Source organism: Fusarium graminearum, chromosome 1 (genome assembly GCF_000240135.3).
Source record: "Fusarium graminearum PH-1 chromosome 1, whole genome shotgun sequence".
In the NCBI taxonomy this organism is placed as follows: domain Eukaryota; kingdom Fungi; phylum Ascomycota; class Sordariomycetes; order Hypocreales; family Nectriaceae; genus Fusarium; species Fusarium graminearum.
The window spans coordinates 5,892,846-5,902,828 of NC_026474.1; the positions used below are offsets into that span (position 1 = coordinate 5,892,846).

Consider the following 9,983-nt stretch of genomic DNA (forward strand, 5'->3'; position numbering starts at 1 on the left):
GATTCGTCCGTATCTGGATTATATCCACGGCCATTTTCCGCGGCTGTCAACCGATATCTCATATTTGCCACAACTGACGTGCCTGCTCTAGTTGATCAACTATCCTATTAAGATGAAAGGACTCTTGTATTTACAAGACTGTTTGAATACCAACACAAAGGCTTCACACCAAGTATCACACACAGAGATCCAACCCAACATCACAAAACATCATGGGACAGTCTTCTTCTACACAAGCAGAGTTCAAGAACGAGAGCTTCTTAGCTAAGCCCAGTGGTGCCTGCTGTCTCAAAGGCACAATTCATGAGGGCGAGTCCAGAGGCACATGGGAAACAATCGCTGATGTCGAAACTTACATAACAAGACCCCCAAAAGAAAAGGCAAATGGGAATATTCTTCTCTATTTTCCAGATGTATGGGGCATGTTCCCGAACGGCCTCTTGGTCATGGACGCTTTTGCCGATGCAGGCTATCTAGTCTTAGGCCTGGACTACTTTCGAGGAGTGAGTGCTAAGTCTGCGCTAAGAAGAATCCACAACTAATGAGATTACAAAGGACCCAGTCTGGAAGCATCGCAAGGACCGCCATGACAACAGGAATCCAGATTTTGACTATGAGGCGTGGAAGCGCAAGCACACAGCGTTTGCCGACAAAGCGGTCCCAAAATGGGTCGACGCTGTCAAGAAGAGCTACGGAACAAGTACATCCAAATTTGCCTGCGTTGGCTACTGCTTCGGTGCCCCGTATGTCTGTAACGAACTCAAGGGTGACACCGTGACAGTCGGTGCTTTTGCTCACCCGGCGTTTCTCAAGGAACATCATTTTCAAGATCTGAAAAGTGAGTCTCACTGATTTGAATTATTTCAGGATCCTGAACTGACTAGTCTTGACAGAACCGCTATTCCTTTCATGCTCTGAAATTGATCACACATTCGACGTCCCATCTAGACGTCGCGCACTGGACATCTTGCAAACCAACAAAAAGACATTTCATTACCAGGTGTTCTCTGGTGTTGAACATGGGTTCGCCTTAAGAGGTGACCAGAATGACCCCTATCAAAGTAAGTACCCCTGTAATTGAAGTTATTTTTTTTACTGACACGACTTAGGATGGGTCAAGGAGCAGAGTCTTGCGGGTATAGTGTCGTGGTTCGATTATTGGTTATCACAATGAATTAATTTAATTAAATAACATGTTTTTGACTATTTAAATGAGACTTTCTTTGTATCAAAAATGTTACATGAGCCATGCGCCATATTGGTCTACTTGAGCGACACCAACTGTGGAGGCATTCATGAGATGTGTCTATGAACCGAAGCCAAAATCTAATTCCTCACGTTGACTAGGAGCCCTTCATTCATTTTCAAATTACCTACGGAGTACTCTGTACGATTTCTGTAAACACTGTTGATTCAAGGACAATTGTCGATGCCGGAGAAAGACGCGCCATGCCTCGACTACTTGGTCAGATTTTGGTGCTAAGCCATTTACCCCCGGAATCTTAGCGATCACAGTGGATGATACCCACTAAGGATAGTTCACTGAGGGTCTGTCTTGGGTCATCTCCACGGGCATTGTCCGCGGCGGTTTACCGAATCGAGCAACGACAATTGTGAGATTCAGTTTGCCCAGGACATGACATTATAATCTGCCATTATTTTCACAAGACTTTGAGTATATTAACTTACAAAGACCATACGAACTCATCAATATCCACAGCACACAATCTCACTTGTTCAATAAGTACAACTCTTAACACAATACCCATAATGGCTCCCCCACGAGCATTCGACTTCTCTGGAGATGTGGCAATTGTCACTGGCGCCGGCTCTCGAATGGACGGTAAGTCTTATCAGACATTTGCATCAATATGTGGATAAGTGCTAGTCTAAACTTTGAGAAATAGGCGAAATTGGTAATGGACGAGCCGCCGCTATTCTTCTTGCCCGACACGGTGCCAAGGTTGCCCTTGTCGACTTTAATGTCGACTGGGCTAAGGAGACTAAACGCATGATTGACGAGGAGGGTGGCATTTCAGAAGTCATCCAAGCAGATGTGACGAAAGAAGAGTCATGCAAAAATGCCGTTGACAAGACCGTGGAACTGTGGGGAGCTGTTCACATCCTCGTCAATATTGGTAAGTTACCCGACAACATGTTGTTACATAATAATAACAGACTATCTAGTTGGCGTTGGTGGTGCAATTGGTGATGCTACCAATATCAACCTAGACGCTTGGGAGAGAGACTTCCGTATCAATGTCACCAGCATGGTCATGATGAGCCGACACGCTATCCCCGAGATGAGGAAGCAAGGCCGCGGTTCAATCATCAATATGTCCTCTGTAAGCGGATGTAAGTAAATCATGTTCCATCTTGATGTGAAATGAAGCTGATGGAACCAGTGCTCGGTGGAAACCCCAGCTTGCTATACCCCACAACCAAGGGAGCAATTATTCAAATGACCCGTGCCATGGCTGCTCACCACGGCCAAGAGAACATCCGTGTCAACTGTGTTGCGCCTGGCATGGTTTTCACACCCATGACAAGGGGACGAGGCATGACAGACGAGATGCGACAAGCGAGAATTAACCAGAACCTTATGAAGAAGGAGGGCACCGGTTGGGATGTCGGATATGGTAAGTTTACTATCCCAAGTTACTACAAGAAAAATGAGAACTAACAGCATATACAGCTATCCTGTTTCTTGCCAGCAAAGAAGCAGGCTGGATCACTGGCCTCATCATGCCAGTCGACGGAGGAACCACTGCAGGCAAGGCAGATAGACCTGCGCTGAAGGCCGACAGTTTGGCAGCAGAGAATACTGGTATTAAGAATTGACGAAATTAATTAGTAGATCAGTATATAGGTTATGCAAGTATCGAACCAATTTTATGCACAAGGACAGGATGATCGAGAGTGAAACAAATAGGTGTTTGCATCCGGTATCTTGAGACGCGTTCTTCCAAACAAAAGCAAACCTCATTGCACTTGTAATAGATGTAACTCGCAAACTCCATTCCATAGATAATCATGTCAATCTTTTTTATGTAAATCAACAGATCCATAGAGAGACATGGTTGCGGTCCAAGTACATGAAAGTGGTCACTGCACCCAACATTCAACGCTTTGTGACATCGCTAATCAATCGTTACAGAAGCAGAGTAGAATGAACTTTTAGGTATAGTTGTCATTAGTTTGAGATACCTTATGGTGGGGCATGTCTCATCATTTCGTCCAAATCAATTTGTAACTCGGGATAACAGTCCAGTGAAGCCATTGTATCCATATTCATCATGCTGTGAAGATACGCATCCATATCAAAGTCATTAGGGCTTACAGGCTCCAGATACGGGAATGCTGGGATGTAACTGTTGACAGCTGCAGTTGTGGTAGTGTTGTCAGATACGCAATTCTCGGCTGGTGCTCTATAGACCGGCGATCGTTTGAGGCCTTTGATGATGATGTGCAAGCTTCGCTCCAGTAGTGGGCATCTGGCCATGCCACCATTCAGTGCCCTGAGGAAGGTCTGCATAGTGGGGTGTGATGCACCGCCGTTGTTTTTGGCGTCTTCAAGGACTGCTGATGCGCCAGTATAAATGCAGTACCCCATTAGATATGTAATATTCTCGAAGCCAAATGTCGATTCGAGTAGTAGTAGAAGCTTTTCCATGCTCAATGCCGCGCTTATGCACACCTGATAGTAAGCTGGGGCCGACCAAAAAGGACGATGCGCCAAGATGACCGTGGTGAAATAGAGTAGACTGTTCAATAAAGTATCAGCATAGATGAACTGAGGAATTGATGGATGTTATGACTGACTTTTGTGAGATGATATGTGGTGGTGGACAGGCTGTAGGCAAATTCTCAGGATCGTAGCGTAAATGCGCTGGAGACTCAGCTCGCCAACTATCTAGCCTAGCCTTGATGTCGTTCAAGGACGTCTCGGTCATCTCTCGACTTCTCTTGGCATATAGCTGTACAATTATGTCATTGATGATGACTGATAGTCGACATGAGTTTGCGAAGCACGAAACTGCATGACTCTGCATTGCTGGGTATTGATTAGGTGCCAGTCGGGTAAGGGGAGAAGTATCTTCGTGGTAGGGCGACCAGGTATCGGATTCTGCTGAATCGTCCACTGTACCTCGTTAGTATGTGTAGCGTATAGTTATCGAGCATCAACAACATACTAAAGTCAATTGGACTTTGTGGTAGCTCTGTGACTGCTGGTAGTCTCCCAGTATAGAGGCTGATAGCTCTGTAAAATAAAATTAGCCACATCCTTCTCTCGCTGCCATAGACAAACCCACTTGTCCCAAAAGTAACAACTCCAAAACAGCCTCTTTCGGATTTCCAGATCCACGGGATCCAGTCCCTTGAGATCGGCTATATCCGGTCCATTGTGTTGTAGGCCAAGATCAGCAGACATGCGAAACGCCATGCCACTATATAGCCACGCCTGCGAGATGGCTCCCTGTGCGAGCTCTCTGGCGCTTAGTTGAAGGAGGGCTTGTATCGTCGGAATCGAGCTCGGCTTCTGGATCTCTTCACCGAGTAGTAGTCGCACGCGATTAAAAAGGAGTTGGGCATGGCTGCTGTCGTAGTATTTAGAGGCATGAGCGCAGAGCACGAGGAGGAGAAGCTCGGAATAGTAGCGCCCACCGGTCGTCATGTCACCTGACGCATACTAGTTTTAGTAAAGTTTGATATAAGACGGATATTGAGAGCTAACATACGCATGAATGCTGGTCTATACACCCACATAAACATTGGTGCAACCCAAGTCCAATGCAGATGTAGTAGCTTTGCAATGACTTGACGAGGAAGACCAAGCTGTATTGCAGTGTTCCCCAATGCAAAGTCCTCCCAGACTGTAGATTCCCTAGCTCGTGATACCAGATAAGCGCGAAGATTGCTCCTTCTGGAGTTGTCACCACGGCCCAAGGAATTGGTCGAAGGGGATGCTAGGCCTATTGGTTCGTGTACTGCAGAAGTTGGGCCATAGTAACATATCTTTCCGTGTTCGTCAACGCTTATATCTCTAGCCAGCGACTCCTGGGGCGTGCCTGTGATTGCGGGCGCTGAACCAGCAGAGCTTTCAATGTCTTGTTGGGGCTGATGATTCTGAAAAGATTCCAATGGAACGTCGATTGGGGGTCTCGTTTGATTGGCTGGTACCAATTGCACATTGGGAGGTAGAATGTCGGTCGTGAATTGAGATGTGTGTGCTACTTCATTGTTAATAGGGTTTGGCCTCATCTCTGATCGCGCAGCCATTGATTCGGTCCCTTGCAGACGCTCAATTGTCTGTTCTGCCTCTTGCAACTTCTTGGCCATGGCGACAACCTGTGAAAGGGGTGGTGGTTTGTCATAGCGGCATTCGACGTGATAGATTTCGCATGTCTTGCAAGTTGGCTGACTGCCTTCGCAGCGAACCTGCCATGGTTGTTTATTAGTTGATGCAAACTTAATAGTTGATGAGGTTTACCTTTTTGATGCGACAATTGGCACATGTCAGACCGCGATATTTGCGAGAGAGACGTTGTTTCTTGGCGCGATTGGTCGAGCTGGATCCCTCTCCCTCCAACCCATGTTCGTGGTCTGGCTCCATTATTATCGGGGAAGGAAACGAGACATCAGTTGATAAGGGAGAGAGTTGCAAGAGGGTCGAAATTGTCACAGTCGATGGTTGTCGTCAAGCCAATCTAACAATCTAACAGACAGGTTTGGTCGTCTGAGGGCAAACCTTGTCAACATTGAGTCTTGTGATTGGATCGGCCGATTGCCGCGCCGCTTCTCCGCGGAGGATGCGGGGAGATTTGCGGCAAGGTTGACGAGGAGGCACAAGTACTGTTATGTATACTCGGTACTTCGTAGTTGATAAATGATAGGTATTCAACCAATATCATCTTGTATCAAGGATATTCCCTAGGCTACCCCCCAACATTCACCATGAGAGTCCCCTACGTATCAAACCCTCCTCCAACTAATTCTCCAGAAGAGGAGTCAATCGTGGCTGCGATTGAAGCGCGACGACACCCCCGTCCCCTGCAACCCCTTGACCTGGCACTTCTCCATTCCCCGCCAATTGCTTCTGGCTGGAACACTTTTGTTGGGGCAATTCGGACACAAACGTCACTCTCTGATGACTTGCGAGAACTCGCCATTTGCCGAATTGCCGTTGTCAATAAAGCGTGGTATGAATGGATGCACCATGCACCCTTGGCAGTCAAGGGAGGTGTGTCTTCGAACGCGATGAAGGAGCTCATGACGGACGAGAGACTTGTTCTTGAAAATATCCCAGACGGCTTTACAGAGAAACAATGGGCTATCTGTGTCGTGGCCGATGAAATGACAAAGAATGTCCATGTCGCGGATGAGACATTCCAGCAACTCAAATCTTTTTTCAACAGTCAAGAGGTAGTTGAAATCGTTGCAACGGTATGTTGAACTGCATATGCATTGTATTCAAGATTCTTATACTGCTATAGGTTGCGTGTTATAATTGCGTCAGCCGTTTTCTCGTGGCTTTGGATGGTAAGTTTCCCTTGAACTTTGCAGCTGTTTTGGAGTCGTGTCTGATGACGTCATTCTGCAGTTGGAGAAAGAAACAGTACCACTCCTGCGCTACCCGAGACCGTGTAGAAGAAAAGGGTCATTGCATAGTAATAAGAAATTTAAATAAATACAATTGTTTTGAACAATTTATATGACAAGATAATAATTAATTATGATTTTTTTATTCAATAGAATGAATGCAATCGGATAAGTTGTCCATTCATGAGTGCGGACTAATGACCTTTCTGTTACAAGGTGACAAATGTTCACCTTGTAGCTTCTTTTTCTATGCTGCTGTTGTTAGGCCACCATTTTATTAGATGGCTTGTAAATTCTTGTTAAGGTAAAAAGATTCGTGACATCGTTACACCAGTCTTGAAAATATAAATTTATTATTGTTTATAATAGACACTGAAATTTAAATCCTCTCAAAAGCTACAGACCCCCTCTACACCTCTTTACTAAATTCATTCAGTCCAACCAAGTAGCTTCATAGGGGGTCTGGTTGTCCGGGTAGTGCAGCGAGGCCACGACGTCCAGACTGTGGTTCGAAGGAGTCCAGCCCAAGATGAACATCCAACCTTCAGAAGTGTCGCTAAGATACATGTAGTCGCTGATGCCTTTGGGGTCCTGAGTTGTCTCGTCACCCCACGGAAGAACCCGTAGGCCACCTGAAGAACCAAGAGTCACGGGTGCCTCGTAGAAAGTTACGGCCTTCTCCTTCTTGAGCTTGCCATGCTTATCCAGAGCAAACGCAGCGACATATCCGTTGACTTCGGTATTGTTCCAGCTGCGGGTACTAGTAAACAAATACTTTCCATCTCGGGACATTTGGACAGTGTTGCTGCGGAACGTGTAAGAGCCTCGTACGTCTATCGATTACTTGTAAGTGCTGTCTCGGGTCACTGCATAGGAGGTTGTCTTACCGTCGGGAATCGCACTACCTCGCTGAATATGCTCAAGTTGGGTATCATGGACCTTGTAAACGTCGAGCCATTGGTCTGAAATGTTAGTGTAACTGTCTACGAGACCAGAGACATCGTCACTCACTGTGTTCAGTCATCTACCTTTATGTTAGCAGTGTTTCAATAACCATGTCTCCAAAGGATCGCCACTTACCACGTATAGAAGCTTTCCATCCTTGCTTGAGAGAGAGTTACGAGGACCATCGCCCTCAGAAGGGCTAAGGTTGATGGACAAAGGCGTGGCAGTGCCATTTTCGGCAATGTCGTACATGAAGATTGAGTTCATGCCCCTGTTCAACCCGTTAGAAGATAAACACTTGTCAAAATTCTAAAACTTACAAATGAGGAACAAAACCCTTGCGGTTGACGTTGATGTCGAAAGCATGAGCACCATAAAGCTTCGCGTATAATTAGCATCAGTACAGTGAGAGTAGTATGTAAATAGCTTACCACAGCCGCGCGAGTTTTGTTGACATTTTTAATCTCCTCTTCTGGCACCATGTAGAGCTCATCGACCATTTCACCAAGACCTCCATCCTCAGTGAGGGCATGAATATGCGCAGTTGAACCTCCAGAAGAAAAAGCCAGGTTACCGTCGTCAGAAATGTAGCAAGACGAAGATGCTGGTACATATTAGTAACTATTTACCATCCATAGGTTGTAACCCACTGATGTTGACAGTATCAAGATAAGTGAACTTGTAGTTCTCATCAACCGACCAAGAAAAGAGTTGAGGAGGCTCGCTCATAGCGGTGGCATAGATCCTGTCCTTGGCGGCATTGCTAGTAACAAATTGATGAAGGCCGAATCCAGGGACCGTGGAGTTCAACGTCAAAGTTCGAGCAACAGTGTCAAAGGCAAGAAGGAATAGGGTGGTGTTGGTGTAGGAGCCAGTCAACAAGTGATGAAGGGTGTTTCCCACCGAGCTTGCAAACTCGAGAGCAGGCATGATGAATTGTTTTTTTGATGCTTCGTAGATGCTAATGAGAGTACCGACTTGTCTCTTGTTCCTATCAGCAGAGACGAGCTTGTACATTATATATACATTCGGTCGCGAACTACCCCGGGTTTTTCCTTATTCACTCACATCGTCATCCCCACAATCAAGAGCCGACCCTAGACTTTCCCCGCGTTTGTTATGACTTTACTAATACTCATCGTTCATCTCCAGAACTTGGCCGATTTAGACAAGGATTTGATGATCGGCAATGTGTTTTGCCGACTAGACTAACGAGTGTCGGGCTTTCAGCGCGGAAAATGACCGCGGAGCCGACCGTTTCCTCCAAACGCTACCTCACAGGTTCATTGACCTACAAATACTACAAAAATGCAAATTGAGTTGTTAATGTATCTGTCTTTATGATCTGGAACGAATTGTTACATTAAATATAGTTCACGATTTATTATCGTAGCCGCATAGCAGTATAAATGGGATATTAATTAAATAAGTGCGGAAATAAAATGTACAGTCCAGCTAGTCTCCCTGTCTTTGAACTCATAATGGGTGTTCTAGGAAGCTCCCACAGTTGATTTGATGAAAGACTGGAACTCATCCATATTTCGAGTCTGTACATAGACCGAACCAGGACCGGTAAAGCGACATACCAAACCCTCTCCTGTCTTCAGGCCGCTCATGGCTCCTCCTCCAGCCTTTTCGATTGCATAATTGCAGCTCCATGCCACGAGATGGCCGTTGTCTACAATGTGTTGCTCTCCTGCTTGTAGCTGCGGTAGAGTTAGTAGTGAAAATAGCAGAAGTGATGCAAAAACTTACATCTAGTCGGTCAACGGCACCAAAGCTTGTGAGCCACATGATACCTTGACCCTCGACACGAAAAACAAAGAGATCCTCGCCCGAGAACAAGGCCTTACCAAGTCCCTGGGTCTCTCTTTTTTTGGTCACTTCAGAGGTACTGGCGAGGAAAGAGTCTTTGCCAATGGTCCAAGACTGGTTACCATCAACGTGCAAAGAAATGATGTCGCCAAAGAGTGTTGGGCCGAGCGCGACACGACCTGGTCCAGCATACAAAGACTCATACATGTTGCCTCCCGTGAAAAGCTTTCCGAAAGAGAACTTGGATTTGCCCGTTATTTCCACGGTGCTTGACATGTGAATCATGGCTCCAGACTTGGAACGCACAGTGGTGCCTTGTTGAAGGTCGATGTTGAGTACGGCGTTGGTGTCGCGATGGGCGATGCTGAAGCGGCCGCCTTGGAAAGCGCCTGAGTCATTTTGAGAAACCATTCCTTGCTGAGGCGGCTGTCCATAACCCTGTTGGTGCGACATGATGGCTCTGTGGATTTATGTTGACAGAGTCTGTTGATTGTGGTTGAAATTCGGGCGTGATGGATTAAATGAGTGCTATCGTCGTGATATCACGATAGAAATCGAAAAAATTCAACAGAGCAGGATGTCCATGTCTTTATATCGCGGTTTCAGTAAGCTCACAAGTCCTG

The 9,983-nt window shown here is 46.1% G+C and overlaps 6 protein-coding genes across 6 annotated transcripts; 3 read left to right on the forward strand and 3 right to left on the reverse strand.

Moving 5' to 3' along the window:
* Positions 1–212: 212 nt before the first annotated feature.
* FGSG_01793 (uncharacterized protein) lies at positions 213–1,174 on the forward strand (the record flags this gene model as incomplete). The annotated part of the gene is made up of 4 exons (XM_011319331.1): positions 213–503; positions 556–838; positions 894–1,061; positions 1,110–1,174. 4 exons carry the CDS (start codon positions 213–215, stop codon positions 1,172–1,174), a joined length of 807 nt encoding a protein of 268 aa, XP_011317633.1.
* Positions 1,175–1,770: 596 nt separating this feature from the next.
* FGSG_01794 (uncharacterized protein) lies at positions 1,771–2,841 on the forward strand (the record flags this gene model as incomplete). Its single annotated transcript, XM_011319332.1, has 5 exons — positions 1,771–1,843; positions 1,908–2,138; positions 2,188–2,355; positions 2,406–2,639; positions 2,696–2,841. 5 exons carry the CDS (start codon positions 1,771–1,773, stop codon positions 2,839–2,841), a joined length of 852 nt encoding a protein of 283 aa, XP_011317634.1.
* Positions 2,842–3,208: 367 nt separating this feature from the next.
* Positions 3,209–5,614, reverse strand: FGSG_01795 (uncharacterized protein; the record flags this gene model as incomplete). Its single annotated transcript, XM_011319333.1, has 6 exons — positions 3,209–3,764; positions 3,823–4,141; positions 4,194–4,261; positions 4,314–4,680; positions 4,740–5,439; positions 5,492–5,614. The coding sequence occupies 6 exons, from the start codon at positions 5,612–5,614 to the stop codon at positions 3,209–3,211; spliced, it is 2,133 nt and encodes a 710-aa protein (XP_011317635.1).
* Positions 5,615–5,955: 341 nt separating this feature from the next.
* FGSG_01796 (uncharacterized protein) lies at positions 5,956–6,648 on the forward strand (the record flags this gene model as incomplete). Its single annotated transcript, XM_011319334.1, has 3 exons — positions 5,956–6,444; positions 6,495–6,540; positions 6,602–6,648. 3 exons carry the CDS (start codon positions 5,956–5,958, stop codon positions 6,646–6,648), a joined length of 582 nt encoding a protein of 193 aa, XP_011317636.1.
* Positions 6,649–7,032: 384 nt separating this feature from the next.
* FGSG_01797 (uncharacterized protein) lies at positions 7,033–8,475 on the reverse strand (the record flags this gene model as incomplete). Its single annotated transcript, XM_011319335.1, has 7 exons — positions 7,033–7,433; positions 7,488–7,562; positions 7,612–7,624; positions 7,681–7,816; positions 7,866–7,924; positions 7,977–8,095; positions 8,175–8,475. 7 exons carry the CDS (start codon positions 8,473–8,475, stop codon positions 7,033–7,035), a joined length of 1,104 nt encoding a protein of 367 aa, XP_011317637.1.
* A 560-nt stretch (positions 8,476–9,035) lies between these two features.
* FGSG_01798 (uncharacterized protein) lies at positions 9,036–9,813 on the reverse strand (the record flags this gene model as incomplete). The annotated part of the gene is made up of 2 exons (XM_011319336.1): positions 9,036–9,251; positions 9,301–9,813. 2 exons carry the CDS (start codon positions 9,811–9,813, stop codon positions 9,036–9,038), a joined length of 729 nt encoding a protein of 242 aa, XP_011317638.1.
* Between the last annotated feature and the right edge of the window lie 170 nt (positions 9,814–9,983).